This window comes from Mya arenaria, chromosome 1 (genome assembly GCF_026914265.1).
Source record: "Mya arenaria isolate MELC-2E11 chromosome 1, ASM2691426v1".
NCBI classification, from domain to species: Eukaryota; Metazoa; Mollusca; class Bivalvia; order Myida; family Myidae; genus Mya; species Mya arenaria.
The window spans coordinates 40,734,026-40,750,329 of NC_069122.1; the positions used below are offsets into that span (position 1 = coordinate 40,734,026).

Consider the following 16,304-nt stretch of genomic DNA (forward strand, 5'->3'; position numbering starts at 1 on the left):
AACAGTCCGAGGTTTCCGAATTAATCTGATAACGTCCCCTGGCAAGAGCTCTTCTAACGGAGGCGCATTTATTACAAACGCCATCTACCGGAAGGAAGTACAAGTCCTGTCATCGTCAACACAAACCTTTATGTATTATGGAAAATGTTTGACTGTGCAGCATGGAAGAAGATAACAGAGACCAAAAACTAAAGGCCGGAAAAGAAAAAGTAATTCCTGCGTTGGTTCAGACTAAAATATTTCATTACATGTCAACGCATTGTTAGTCAAACACTAAAGGCCAAAAATCAGGATTGGAAAACGAAAGTTATCAAAACATAGAAAATAGAGCTATATTAGCACTGTGTATGCCTTATATAGTAATTATTTAAATGTCTGTTTGTCGTACAGTTTGCTTACGAAGATGTTTTATCGAAATTAGTCATGAAAGTTGGACTTGGCCGGAAAACAATGTTACACAATTCACAAGTGCTTGCATAAAAATTGTCAACAAGTTCTGTTAAATAAATTTAGACCCTCCCTTGTGTGTCCAGATTTTTTTACCAACAGTGCGATGATACCTATTACTTGGTGTTGCAATTTATTGTTAGCGAAGAAAATTAAAAGAATTTGTGGAAAGTAAATTGTTTCCGAAGTTCGCGATAATCTGTTATTTTGGTGTGGTTAAAATAATAACATCTATAAATACTAAACATGAACTCTTTGATTCATCAGTTGCTTAATTGTTAAAAAATAATACATCTGGATTCAAACTAAATGAATATTATATGGCAGTACTCCCCTTGCAGAATTTCCACTTTCCTAAGGCAGATTATCAGCATCACAGACATGAAATACAGTGTTTTTTTTAGGCCTGATTTGGGGCCGAAATTCGGCCGCATTCCCCTCTCCAAAAAGTATATATTTTTCCCCTATTTCAGTAAAAAATTCCCCTCCCGACGATGTCAAAATCGTCCTCTAAAATAACTTTGCCGATCGTATTTACGGCACTTTTCAATACGGTAAACGCAGTTTGGCGCCGCATTTTACACGTAGTGATCATACGTGCTAGTCTCCCTTGATTGATTGGTATCGTTCAAGCGCTCGGAAAATTAATTATATTGCGATTATACGAAAAAACAAGCGTCCCGTCAATCTTCAAAATCAAAATGTCGCACAACGCGAAATTTTACACCGAAAAGATTGACAAAAAGGCTGCTGCCGGCTCGAAGAAGATAGATGTTTTATTTAAACAATCTTGTATGTCTATTGCGCCTGCTAGCAGCAGCACCAGCGTTTGTAGCACTTCTTATACCAGCTCTGAAACTTTCAGTGATGATAAATCTTGACAGTCTTATAAGAATATGTATGAGAGTGCCAAAAGAACTGTCAGCAGGGGACATTGACAACATTATCAACCTTTACAATATGAAACAAAGAGATATTGCTTTGTAGATTGCTTTCACTTTCACTTTGATCTTGTTATGTATATGCATATGATCAATTTATTAAAGAGGAAGGCAAAGCTTTAATGATTTTTGCATTTATACATTTTCCCCTTTTTGCCCTTTTACGACGCAATTTTCCCCTCCTGACGGTCCCTGGCCCCATTCCCCTAAAAGTGAAAAAAAACACTGAAATATAATTTGATGCTATCTGCTTTCATTGGCACTTTCACTCGCTCCCCCTCCGCGGCTGATGGGCGGAAGAATTTCCAACTGTATCTAAATTTCTTTTTTTATTTGGATACTGTTCTATTATAATGTTGTTTCGATAATTTTAGACTTATTTGCATGAAAAATGACTTGTTACCCTTATAAGGAGCACAAAATGGGTTGAAGTCCATTTTGTTGAGTTTTGATGCATTCTTGTATTTAACTCATTTGACTTAAAGTACCAGTTTGTTTAAGTTATGTAAACTTTCTTTTTTGTATGGATATCCAAATGACTTTTCTAGAATCTTTGGGAGAATGGAGAAGGAAACCTATTTTTACACTGCAATCAAATGATGCCTTTTTTTAACAAAACACTGAAAATTGGAGATAAGTGTGTGATTTACAGGTAGGGCTGCAGCTATTCGTGCAGCCTGCAATGTCAGATTTCATGATAAATTTGTAAAAACTTACAATCTCTTGTTTGGAATTAACTCAATATACATGTAAATGTATACTTGTTTAAAATTTCAGTTAGCCCAGTTTCAGAGGAAAAAGCGGAAGAAAAGGCCCCATGGAAGAAAGGAGACTGGAGAAGGTGATGGTTGCCAAGGGGATGACTACACATCACCTGGAGAATACACTTCACCTGGGGAGGTAATGATCTTTTTTACAGATGAAAATAGTTTTAAAATACACCCACTTTTTTTTTAATTTGTGGAAAAAATCGAGATGTTGTCACAGACATGCCTTTTATATGAACAAGCCCGAATGCTTTACAGTGCTTTGCATCAATTTTCTATACAAGCCCTGCTACATGTTTTTAAAATCCAGAATTCCAGCAATCCTGAAAAACATTTCCAGTGCAGGGCTTGTGTTTATTTTGACAACTGATATAGTGTTTTAATAGTCATATGTCTACATGTGGCAAATCCCATTGCTCTTGCTGTATCACAATATTCTGCATTACACATATATCACAGATTCAGAAATGTATGGCGTTGCAAATCTTGGGATCAAAAAATTTATTTTCACTAAAAAAATATCATAGTAAATATACACCTTTTTTACCAGTCCCAGTCAGGGCTGGTCGGTAAGATAGGTTTTTCAAACTCTTATGAACATGAGCATTTGAATATGAAAACACACACCTGCTGTCCGTGACCGGGCACATTTGGCAGCCATTTAAATTACCAATACACAACTGATTTATCAATCGATGTATGCCAGGCTTAATAGTTAAGCATAACAATTTTTACATCATTGAAAAGATAATTTTATTACCTTTTTAAACATACATATAAAAATATTCAACAAATTTGAACAACAGGAAGTTAATGAAATAATTAAAGAAAGTCGACACCTATTGTATAATATAGTAAAATTCCAATAGGCTTATTAGCTGAGCTATGGTTGCTAATGAATCTGGATATTATCTTCAGCTGCCAATTGTTTAAAACTTTAACAAGTTTTCTTTTGGTAAATGTGCACAATTGATTGATTTGATTGGTAAATACATGTAGTTATAACTGGATAAAGATCAGCCATTGGATAATCATAAACAAATAGCTAATTTTGACCAAACCAAAATATTAACTACAATTGTAGTTCTATACAATTTGCTCCTTAAGTACATATTTACACTTTCTTTTCTACCATTACACCTGTTAGGTAAACTTGCTTACAAGATTACTTTGTTAACCAGGAGACAGTAGCTGAGTTAGCTGCAGACAATGGAGTTACTTGGACGGTAGAACCCATTCCATTGACAACGCAAGAACATCATCCCACCAATGTGTGTACAGTTCACCCTGATGGAAATCAACAGGTATGATTAGGTCCCATGTTTCTCAAAGTGAATTGTCATAGTCTTGGATAATAATAATCGCAGTGTGATTTTCTGACCAATTTGGGGCTGAAATTCATTTGCGTTCTCAATGCTTAAACATTTTTTTTTTCACAAATGTGAATATAAATCCTTAAACAAGCACCCACAAACTCTTTTTTTTTGTATGGAAAAGGTGGTGTGGTAAAGAAACAAATTTTATCAAATTAGTTTATCTTTTCTGTCTGTTTGTTAAAGGATTCTTGTTCATTTCTAGGTAATATTGGAATTTCCAGTTTTCGTCTAAATTACACATGTTTCCGAAATAGAAACGCCATGCCACATTCCCTTAATGGGGAAAAGATAAACTCTATTGTAAATGTAGTTGTCATTGTGCAAAAACTTACCTGTTATTTTGCCATGACTTTTAAACGATTGATATTATCAGGGTATATTTACACCTCGACTTCCATTCCTTAAATGAACTGCCTTGCGGCAATTGGGTTCATCAATCGATGAACGCAACATCTTCGGATATGTTCGGATCGTAATTCATTGCATAACAATATACATGAAACCTATTGATCTTGTTATTGGTTGTATTGTGTCGGCAGGTCCCGTAAAATATAGATCAACATTTTAGAAAGTGTTAGTTTATTATATTTTAAATATATTGGTGCCAGAAGTGTTTCAATTTTTACGTTTTAAAGTGATTTCAAGTGGTTAATCTTTTCCCACGTTATTGTGACGTCATTTGAAAAAAATGTTTCCAGTTATAGTTGGGTCGTTCTTTTTACAGAATGGGTAAGAATTGATTACTGAAAGGTTTTCTTAAATGAAATTAAGTAGTTTTTTAACAATTCTTGAATGAAATAATGAACTATTGGTGTAAATATAAGGAATGAATTGCGGGGTTGATGTCATTATCGGGGATATGAACGCAATTGGGTTGGTCAAAGTACGCGTGGAGTCCTTCGGACTCCACACACATTGACCAACCCAATTGCGTTCATACCCTGATAATGACATCAACCTGCAATTCTTTCCTTAACTAAGCGGGAATAGCCAGGTTTGAAAAAGGACATGGTGCTGCAGAAATGGGACAGGGTGCTGGGGGGGGGGGGGGGGCATTGTATTGTGCTGTGAAAGACTTTTGAATTTCACAGAAATTATTAAGTATTGTGCTTAATTGAAGTAATAATGTCAATTTGTATGAATTTATAACAGTAAAAAGTAAAAACATAAATATTGGATTATATTAGGCATTTAATTGAAGGCAAGCACAAGAATTTGACTTTGTGTTTGGTTTGCAATGATATATATAAAAGTTGATTTATAACCAAATAGTGACAATGATTTTGGACAAAAACATGGTTACTTTTACTCTCCTTAAAGAAAAGTCAAAGATTTCTTTAAATTAAGGATAGTTTTAGATTCATTCGCTTTTTCAGTAAAAAGTTTGACGCTGAATAGGAGGGCAAAATGATTATGTCAATGTCAAGGTGAATGACACTAATTTAATATAAGAAAATAAGAAATGGTCGTATTACACTAATAACAAACATCGTGGGATACAAATTATTCTACTAAGAAATAACTACAAAATATGCTACTAAGAATGTCAGGATTTTAATATTTACACTATTTCTCAATATTTTTCAACAGGTACCCTCAGAAGTCACTGATATCCAACAGAACATCCCACCTAATATGGCCGTCAACTCTGTAATATACGGTCTTCCAACTAGCACTACCAAAGAAACAGACATCGAGAGATCTACTGGAAATCCAAATAACAAATCTGAAGAATCAGAAAAACATTTTTTTGGTGATATGCAAAACCAACAAATGACAATTGGTTCCCAGCAGTCTGCAATGTTTACCGATGTCAAAAATCAATCCTTGCCATTATGCACAAATGCTGGTTCCCAGGACATAACAAAAACAGAAAATGGTTCCTATCAGTTTGTTAATGGGTCTAACAGTATGGGTGTTGGAGACCAGTCCTTGCCATTTTGCACAAATACTGGTACTCAGCAGTTGATAAATGGGTCCCAAGGCCAAGAATTTGTAGATAGAAACCAGGAGGACGAGATTCAGGAGCTACATCATGTTGTTCAGTGGCTGAAGCTTCAGCTAACTAAGGTAAACATGGCAACAAAATGTGTGGTAAACGCTATAAGATACTTAGTGAGGCTAATGAAAGGATCAATGCTACCAATGCAACAGTCATCAAAATTATTTTTTTGGATTAACAAACCCGAAATCATACACTACTGCTTGGCATTACATTTTTGAACAAGCCTTTCTGTATAAAGCCCAGAATTTTAGTAAGCCGGAAAAGCATTTTACCTGTGCAGGGCTTGTAGTCTTGTGCTAAATTTGACCACTGATTTGAGAGTTAAGTGCTTATAGTTGGGTTAATTTGAATAAGAATAAGGATAGGGGAAATAATTTATCATTAGTTCTACCATGCAAAATGTACATGTATCTTTGGACATGAAAGACATTTGGTCTGACAGCTTTAAAGTCTACGCTGGACATTTTTATGTTATTTAGGACAATTTTTAGTGAAAATGTTAATACTCAAATAAGTTCTGTACTATGGTTTTTTAAATGCTTTCCTGTGAATTGTAAAGATTTATCTGTGATAATTTTGATATTTTTCACTGTTTTATCCCACTTTCAATTTCAAATCAAACCTCAGTGTGCTCAGAGCTAAATTTCAACTTTTTCATTTTTGATGTAAAAGTCGCAAACAATTTAGTGCATTTTTCTGATTTTCTGAAAAACTATTTGTACAATTGAATGTCATTTTACATCATTATAATAGGCATTTAATTAAAAGAAATTGTTTTTGTTTTAGTGTAAGAACGCAATATATTTCCTTTTGTGAACACCAAAAGAAAATATAATAAACCTTTTAATGCTCACTCGGTGAAATATTATGATCTTACACTGAAACCAACAATCAACCTCTATATAAATGTATAACAAAATATGACTTCAACATTGTTTATCCATACAAAATTGACAAAAAACAGTTCATGAAATTAACATGTTGTAACAGATGTTCATTATCTTGACCTGATAACTATGAGTGTCATAATTTTAAATGAATTTTGCAATACTATATGATGAAAATTATTTTGAACTGGCATCTATCAGTAAATACCAGGGTTTGATCTGAACGTGTACATGTATGTGCACTACCCTGTTTGGAAATTTAAACATTCGGTAAAAATAACAGTTTTCACAAGGCTTCATACCTGATGGATATTTTAACTTCTGGATATCGGTGTTAGTCTGACAAAAATGTCTGACAATTCTATCCTCTGGTCTAGGAAGATAGTTACGATGGATAGTTTGAAAATCTACCAGCATTGTCTGATTGTCCAATGATAGCATGATAGCACCTATGATCTTCAGATGTATAAAATTAAAGATATGCACTTATTGAGTTCTTGCTCAAGGTTGACATTTTTTTGTACTAGTTATTTCTAAACTCCAATTATAATGTTGTCTGTCTTATTGACAATGCCTCGGTGTCATCCCCAATGTAGCTGTTCACATTTTGGCTAAACAAATTCATATCAGATAGTTAAAGCTCAAAAATCCTTAAAACATTAATTGAAATTATATGCACATGTTTTCAACTATAATGGCATATGTACACATCATGTATAGCAATTCAATCAACCCTGGTCAAAATAATTATAAAGTTTTGCTTTTTGACTAAAGAAGGAAGGCAGATGAGCATAAATATCAATTTGCAGGGCTCCAGTTGTAAACATTATTTTGGTAGCCATAATCATAACTACAAAGTTGATGTATTTTTTCAGAGTAACAGTGCCTTACGCAGCCAGGTAGACAATCAAGAGAGAAGCGCTGCAGCCCTTCTACAAGCCAGAACAGATATCACCACACTCCAGAGCAACATTCAGGATAAGGAGAACCTTGTAACCAGTCTTGCAGAGAAACTGACTCTCATATCCACTGAGTATAGCGCCCTCAAAGACACATATGCACAAATGAAAGAGGACAGTGTGAAGAGTAGGGAAGATGTGAAAGTGTTGACTGCTGAACACGAAAATGAGGTTAAAACATTGGAACAAAGGTTCGAGGAATTTAAGGGTAACTATGAAGGGAGAATTAAAGACTTGACAAATGAAGTGCAGAAGGGTGAAAACGATATGGCAGATTTGAAAGATATTCTTGAGAAAACTATTAAGAGTAAAGAAAGTTTAGCAGAGAACTGTGAAACATTGAAAAAGGCAGCAATCATAGTGAAAGAAAGGCATGAGGAATTGCTAGCTGACAAAGATTTGGAGATACAACAACTAAGAGATGAACAAACCATTTCTGAACAGGCTAACACTGAAAACATTAGGGAAATGGAAAGTAAAATATCCATGTTATGTTCTGAAAATGGTCAAATAAAGGTTTATATGGAACAGTTAGAAAAAGAAAATTCTGAGTTGTTACAAGCAGGTCGGTTTGACAAAGACAATAAAGCAAGTTTGAAGTCATTGCAAGATCATTGTCAAGAAATTGAGGCTTTAAAACAAGAATTAAACAATCAATTGAGTCAAAAAAGTGCCAACTTGGAACAGATCATAGCAGAAAATACTGTCCTTACTACTGATAATGGGATGTTAGCTGGAGAAATTGAAAACTTGAAGAAGGATATATTGCTTGTATGTGATGAGAATCAAAAACTGTTGGATGATAACAGTGTATACAAGTCTCAGATTTCTGACTATGAGGCTAAAATAAATGAAGGGTTCACCATTCTGGAAGAGAACCATTCCCTGCGTGTTCAAAATGATGAGTTGAATAATAAAATCAACAATCAGAAAGATGTTATTGCAGAACTTAAGAATGAACTTGCAAGTTTTACAACAGAGAATGCCCAACATGTTGAAGAGAACAAATCACTTACATCTACTGTGGAAAGTTATAAGAAGGACAATGGTGATTTGGAGACAGACAAAGACAAATGTTTAACTGAGATAGCAGCCTTGAGATCTCAGATAGACAATCTTTCTGATGAAAATAAGAGGTACAAAGAACAGGATAATGATTTGCAGAATAGGATTGTCTTGTTAAATAAAGAGATCTCTAGCTTGAAATCACATCCGGTGAATGTACCTGCTCAAAATGACCAGTTTTTACCAGTGCAAGAAGAAACTGTAGTTAAAGATGTACTTCAAAATGTAGAATGTGTTCAAAAACATACCATTTCTGGACATAAGAACACTGAAAATAGTGACCAAAGAAACTCACGAGATGAAAAGGCTGATGTAATGAATGATACAGCATATGTCTCCCTGCAACACGAGTCCTCCACAGAAAACACCATGGCACAAAATGTAAACTTTCAAGAAACCATCGAACATTTACAACTTGAGCTAAACACCATGAGAGATGCACTCAGAGAGAAACTTAATGAATGTGAATGTTTGAAAGACAACATAAAAGCACTTGAAATGTCGCAAGACATTCATAAGGCAGACAACCCTGCATTTATAAAATCTGATAATATGCCACTTATTGATCAAACAAGCAATTTAGAAGAAGCCAGTTTGTCAAAAGAGGTGATTGTGAGTAATTCCTGTGAGACAGTGGAAAATAAAGAGACATATACCACTACCTCTGACGAAGATCTAACTGAGAGTGAAAAGTCTGAGGTAAGTGGAGTTAAGTTTACTGGTGGGATTTTGGACCAGGAGGTCAACCTGCATGCTTCTTCCTTTCCAAGTTGCCATGGCGATGTTGTCATTCCGTTAGCTAGTTCTTCTGTTGGGAATGTTCCCCCTGGTGACAGTGTTGTTGATGTTTCAGTTGATTTTGTTCATCGTAATAAGACTTTTCAGACTGACATAAGCGCTGGTGCAGGAACTGGCAATGATGATGTGGTTGACTTTGGAATACAGAGCGCTTTTGGTAAAGAAGAAATGGGTGATGCAAATAAGGAGTGTACACAAACTAGTGTAGATGAGAAAGATGTGTGTGACATTAGTAAAGACAATGTTTCTAATGCCATGATGATAGAAGCATTGAAACTAACAAATCGAGAATTGAAAACTAAGATTCAAGAAATCAATTCTGTAAGATCTCAACTAGAAAGTGAAAAAGAGAAGTTAGTGTGGGAAAGAGATGAACTGTTAATAAGAGTTGATGAACTGGATAAGGAAGTTTTATCAATTAAGGCAGACAAATGTGATGTGGAGTTTGAAAAAGTGCAATATGAAGAAGAATTGAACAGAGTCAAAGACAGACTTGAATATCTTGAATCATCAGAAATTGATGTGATAGAAATCAAAAACTTAGTGGATAAACTGCAAGAGGATAGAGAGGATTTATCCAAAGAAAATGAAAAGCTTCAGTGTTCACTTTCATTACAGTTGGATGAGAATGAGAGAGTGCTGGAATTACTGGAGAAGATGCAAAAGGAAAATGGTGTTCTTCTTGAAAACTTTAAAAAGGTTTCAGAAGAAGTGGAAGATCTCAGGGATGAAGTTTTAAGTTCAAAGAAAAAGAAACTGGAATTAGAAAGTGAAATTGAAAGTATGAGATATGAAAGAGAAGTAGCTGAAGATCAGTTAAATGGAGAGTTAGATGGACTTTTGGAAGAAAATTCTACTCTCAAAACTACAGTGCAAATGAAGAATTCTGAACTTGATATTGCTAAAAATGAGGTTTTAAGGCTTAACAACATGATTTCAAGTCTAGATGCACTCACTGAAGATTCCAATGTCTTAAAGACAAGAAATGTTGAACTTGAAGAAACATTTAAAGATCTGTCAACTGAAAATGAACAAAATGTTTCAGAAATATTGGATTTACAGAACAAGTTGTCAGAAGCAAATGAACAGAATGAAATACTTCTCGATAAAGTTGAGGAATATCAAAAAGTTGTCTGGGATCTTGACATTGAGAAAGGAGAATTGTTAGAATCAGCTGAATATGCCAAGCAAGAGTTGAACGAAAAAGGTAACAGCCATGGATTAGCTCTTGAAAAGTATGAAATGCAGTTAGAAGCACTAGATCAAGAAAACTCCACTCTAAAAACATTAGTTATGCAAAAAAATGATGAATTAGTACTAAAAACTGTCTGTGAAAATGAAAAAGATGAACTCGCTGCAGATAATGCCAAGCTCAATGTTAGATTAAAAGAACTTGAATATGAAATTTCAACCATGATGTCTGAAAAGGAAAAGGAAGCTTTGAAATTCACAAAGGAATTATCTGAACTTGAGAAAAAATGTAATAGCTTGGAAAGTATTGTCTCTGATATGCAACAAAAGGAGGTGTATTTTAAAGATCAAATAAAAATATATGAACAAATGACAAGTGGACATGGGAAAAACAAAGACATAGATGCAATCAGTTCTCAGCTTGAACTTGAACAGAAGTATAAAACGAAAGTTGAAAACGATCTACGAAAACTTCAGATCAAGTATGAGGAAATAGAAACACAAAATAACGAAATGCAAAGCACCGTGATAAAACTGCAAAGAGAAATTGACACTCATACAAAATCTAATAAAGAACTTAGAGAAAAGCTTTGTGTTGTGTCTTCTGAGTTGGAACAGGAAAGTAAAATGAAGCAAGCCCTAAAAAAAGAAATACAAGCAGTTTCTATTGAAAAGAAAGATCTTGAAAAGACCTGTGAAAAACTAAATAAGGAACTTTCAGAATCAGGCTCACAGTTACATCTCATTGCAATGAACAGAGAACATGTCAAAACTCAGGTTGATATTCTTTCAGCTGAAGTTGAGAGATTGTCTGCAGAAAGCAATGAACTTTCTCTTACTCTTCATGAGAAAACAATGATTATCAGAAAGCAACAGATTGATCTCGAAACATTGAATGGTGAGTTTGAACAGCTCCTTTCTGAAAAGAACAATTTAGAAACTTCAGTGGTAGAACTAAGTCAAATAAGTTCAGAGTACAAAGAGGAAAATTCCAATTTGATTTCAATGGTAGAAAGTCTTGAAAGAGACTTTGATGCTGTTAAGCTTGAAAATGAAAATTTGAAGGAAGTTAATGATGAAATGAACAAAGAATATGCATCAAAGGTCCAATCACAAAGTAAAGTTGAAGAAATCAGTGATAAAAATGAAACTTTAAGGCAACAAAATGATTCCCTTACAACTGAAGTTGCAGAGTTGAAACAATTCAATGATGAGCTTTCTGTAACAGTTAATTTTTTGAAAAGTAAGATGGAGATAGGAACTGAAACAAAACAAGAAAGTGAAGAAACTCACAGACAAGAAGTGGAGGAATTAAAATATCAGATAAGAAAACATCATGATGAAAATGAACAGCTTAAAAGACAAGAACAAGTACTTATGCAATCATTACAGAGTAAAAATGAAGAATTAAATAATGCACAGAATATACAACATGATAGCTTTAGTGTTGAATTGAATGACTTACAAAGTCAAATAAAGCAATTGCTTAAAGACAAGGAAACTTTGCAGAATAAGAACACAACTTTTGAGCTTGAACGGGCTGACATTATTACAACTATAAAATGTCTTGAAAAAGATAATATAGAGCTTAAGGAAGAATTACAAGGAGTAAAACAAGTTCAGGAAGAACAACATAGTGTAGAACAAGAGAATATCAAGCTCAAGGAAGAAATAAGAGAATTAATGGAACAAATAAGGAAACTCCAAGAGGAAGACAGTATTGAGAAAGATGAAAAGCAAGAAAAACACATGGCTCCAATAACTGATGAGGGTAATGTAGAGGAAGAAGAAGAAGTTCTTGAAAAACATCAGTCTGCATCATTGCAGGGAGTTTATACTGATGATAGGCAATCAGATATAGAGGCAGGACTTTTTACAGAAAACAATAGACTTGATGCTGCCAACCGGGCTCTTGTTCAAGAAGTTGAAAGGTTAACTGAAGTAAACAAGGAACTGTATTTAACTATTGACTGTTTCGAAGGAAGAATGAAAAGACTAGATACTTTAATTGAAATGACTAAAAGACCAGATGGTGCAGTTTCTGAAGAAATTAAAGAATTACAGATAGATGTTAATAACCTCAAAGAGGAGAAAGAAGCACTAGAAAAGCATGAACAGACGTTGACTGCATCAATGCAAGTAATGCAAGAAAAATATGAAAATCTGAACACTGAGTTAGAAGCAGCTCAGAGATTTCTTACCGACGAACTTCAGCATTGTCAATCAGAAGTCAAAGACAAAACTGAAAGAATTGAAGATTTGGAAAGCAAAAACAATGAATTGGAGTTAGAAGTTAAGAAAGCCAATCAAATGCTTGACAAACTTGAAGAAGAAAATAAAGAGTTACTTGACATGAAAGAGAGAGTAAAATCTGAATGTGATAGCTTAAAGCATAGTCGGTCCCGTCTTCAAACAGAAATACAGCATTTGAGTAAGGTGAACAAAACTGTGCAGGCAGGAAAAGAGCAATTAGAAACATTCTTGCATGAACAGACAGACATTAATGATCAGATGAAACAATTGTTGACATGCATCGAAGCTGAAAATGAAAAACTTAAAATTGAAAACTCAGATCTCGCAAACAAACTTAAGGTTATTAAAGAAGAGAAAGAAAATGCATCTAAGCAAAAAAATGGGAAACAAACCTCTGGTGATGTGGAAATGGAGGCACTGAAAGAAGAAAATGCACGGCTAAATGCTCATATATCAGAATTAAAGACTATTGGTGAAACAAATACTGATCAGAGTATGAGTTTAGAGTATGGAATGATGTCTGAAAACCACAGACTGAATACTGCCAATAGTGCTTTAGTCCAGGAGGTCGAAAGATTGACAGCAGTTAACAGAGAGCTGTATCTAACAGTTACCTCATTTGAAGAAAGAATGGAGAGGCTGGATGCTATTGTTGAAAAACAGGCATTGAAGGATAATGACCCTGTTCATGGAAAACTTGAAGTACTAAAGATCGATATTGACAAAGTCAAAACTGAGAAAGCAGCACTTGAAAAAAGAGAGCAGGACTTAAGAGCATCTTTTGAAACCCTGCAAGAAAAATATGAAAATCTGAATTCAGAAATGGAAACAACACAAAGAATCCTGGACAAAGAACTGCATCATTTTCAGGAACAAATGGAAGATAGTAATGGAAGGGTTGAAGAGTTGGAAAGGCAAAATGATGAAATGAAAAATGAGAATAGCAAAAACATCAAGCTTATTGAAAAAATTGAGCAAGCAAATATGAAGCTGAATGTTTTGTTTGACAATATTCTAGAGGAAAATGAGCAGTTGAAAGATTATAAGGTTCAATGTAAAAAGGAATCAGATGAAAATAAAGCCACAGTCGAAAAACTTCAAACAGAAAATGCAGAAATCGTGGCTGTTAATGATCAACAAAGCATTAAGAATTCACAGCTTTCTGATGAAAATGCGTCCTTGCAGCAAGTCGTGGCAGAGTTAAAAAGGGATGTTTCAGAAAATGAATCATTGCGGGAAGAAAATAGAAAGCTGACAGAACGTATATCACATTTGGAAAATGAAAAGGTTGATCAGTTTATTCTTAATGAAAATATGAAGCTAACAGCAGAAAACAAAACATTAGATAACGAAGCAGGAAAGTTACGAGAGAAAAATGAGGAGTTACAGGTTAGAGTATGTAATTTTGAAGAGAGAATGCAGAAACTGGATGAAATCTTTGAGCAGACAAAGGCAATGGCTGATGATGACACCATGTCTGTTCAGATTCAAGAATTACACAAGAAAATTGCCAGTATACAGAGGGAAAAGGAATCGCTTGAAAAGATAACAAAAGAACTCACTACTACTTTACATGACATGCAAAGTAAATATGAAGAAGTCAAATCTGAAATGGAGTCAACAAAAAGAAATTGTGATAAAGAAATTCATCTGCTTCAAAACCAGCTTAGGGAAATGAATAGCGATGTTGGTGAGCTGAGGAAGATGTTAGACTTTATGGAAGCTGAAATGTACAGTACCGCAGAAGAGAAACTTCAACTTAAAGCAAAACTGGAAAGAGAACAATCTAGGCTAAATGAACTTCATGAGCAAAAGTTAAGACTTGAAGAAATATTAGATGACAAACAGCAAAAGGATATGAAGAACATGAAAATGGTTAATCAAAAACAAAAAAATACGAAGAATGTCCAAGTAGTCCAAGCAAGAGTGATACCTGACAATGATACTGCAGCACAAACTGCTTCTAACAATGATGATAATGTGGCGGTTGAACAAGAAAGTCAGCAGGTTACAGTTGCTCAGTTTGCTCAAGCAATATCTGCAATGACAGAATCTCTTGCAGATCTCAATGAGGCATATGATCTACAATCAGAAGTGGAAGATGATAACATTCCTTCATTCAATAGAGCATACCATATGCTTGATCTTGGATCAAATGACTCGAGTTCCCATAAATTTACCCAAACAAACATTACAATAGCAGAATCAGAGTATTCAGGTTTCTTGTTAGATGATAATGGTGGATTTCATGAAAATTGTAAAGATGTTTGTACCATTGATGCTGAAATCCAGACTGAGGAAATTCTTCAGTTTGAAGAAATGCAAGAAATGGATGAATTCTTTGACGAGAATGAAACAAAAGATGACAGTGAAAAAGATATTGATGAAATCATGATGAGTGAAAGATCAGCAGATACTGAATATGTACAAGGGGTCAAAACTACTGGTATCATTGTTTCAGCAAATGAAGAGGGAAATAATTCCTCAATCTCAAAAGAACATCATCCAAGGACAGTAGATGCTTCTTGTCAGTATGACATCTCACATGATCATGAACAAGGACTCAATTTTGGACACCATGCTGGGGCAGATGGGGGTCAGGATAGTGACAATTCTGACAGTGAACAATGTAGGGAAGATGTATCCATCATTTCAGCAGATAGTGGTATCATTTCAACAGCTCTGCTGCAGACTGACTATTTTGCTGAACATTTTGAACAAGAGCTTTCATCAGATAATGAATCAGAAATAACAGTTCCGGGTGAAATGGAAGTAATAGGTGAAATAGATTTACAAGCAGCTTCTGGATTCCTTGAAATGGTAGACAGAGAAACACAGACTGATGCTAGTCCTTCAAATGAAGATCTGAATGATAATGAGTCCTATGAAGCTGATGTTGCTGAAACTACTGCAGAACTTGAAGTAAAGCTAAGGGAAAAAGAGGCTGAAATTGAAAAAAGACTCCTGCAGAAATATGAAGATAGAGAACAGAACATATCTTTACTTGAGGAAAACTTTGAATCAAGAATGAAACAGATTGAATATGAAATAGAAGATAATTACATACAAAAAGTCAGAGACAGAGAAGTTGAAATTGCTCTTGAATGTGAAATGAAGAAAAGAAAAGCTATTGAGGAAATGACTTTGGAAACGGAGAGAAAAATAGAAAGAATAAAGATGGAGAAAGATCAACAGTTTGTAGAGACTTTGCAGAAAGTAAAGGCTGACTTTGACAGAAAAGAGAGGAGTCGAAGTCGTAGAAGTCGTCAACATGTATCCAGTGACAGAGCAACAGAAGGTCAAGAACAGTCCGCTCTTGGACCAGAAGGAGATATGGGGGAGCACCTTGACCATCTGCAGCAAGAAAATCAGGTTGGTACTATGAAAAGTGTAATTTTCATATAGTTAAATGATTAATTTTTAAAAAAAAATGTATAAAAAAAATCATGAATGTTCATATTTGATAACCGTGCTAGAAAAATAATTTATGTTTTGTATACAGTTTTTAAACATGAAAGTCCAAAATGTAAATTGATATTTCAATTTCGCATCTTACTTCCTTTATTATCTTGATAATGTAGAGATTTAATTTTCTTTCATTTTGTAATGCTTTAA

The 16,304-nt window shown here is 34.5% G+C and overlaps 2 protein-coding genes across 3 annotated transcripts in view; one reads left to right on the forward strand and one right to left on the reverse strand.

The window, feature by feature from the left end:
* LOC128229715 (uncharacterized) overlaps positions 1-16,304 on the reverse strand; it is a 69,450-nt gene that overhangs the window by 17,936 nt on the left and 35,210 nt on the right. The gene's annotated exons all lie outside the window — the stretch shown is intronic.
* Positions 99-16,304, forward strand: part of LOC128229687 (A-kinase anchor protein 9-like) — a 152,671-nt gene continuing 136,465 nt past the window's right edge. Inside the window, exons 1-5 of one of the 2 annotated variants that reach the window (XM_052941479.1) lie at positions 99-209; positions 2,166-2,288; positions 3,337-3,459; positions 5,122-5,601; positions 7,299-9,146. In XM_052941479.1, coding sequence (XP_052797439.1) covers positions 162-209; positions 2,166-2,288; positions 3,337-3,459; positions 5,122-5,601; positions 7,299-9,146 — 2,622 coding nt within the window. In that variant the 5' untranslated portion in view covers positions 99-161. Of the gene's footprint in view, positions 210-2,165; positions 2,289-3,336; positions 3,460-5,121; positions 5,602-7,298; positions 16,062-16,304 lie in introns of both variants that reach the window. The other variant, XM_052941513.1, reaches the window with a different exon arrangement.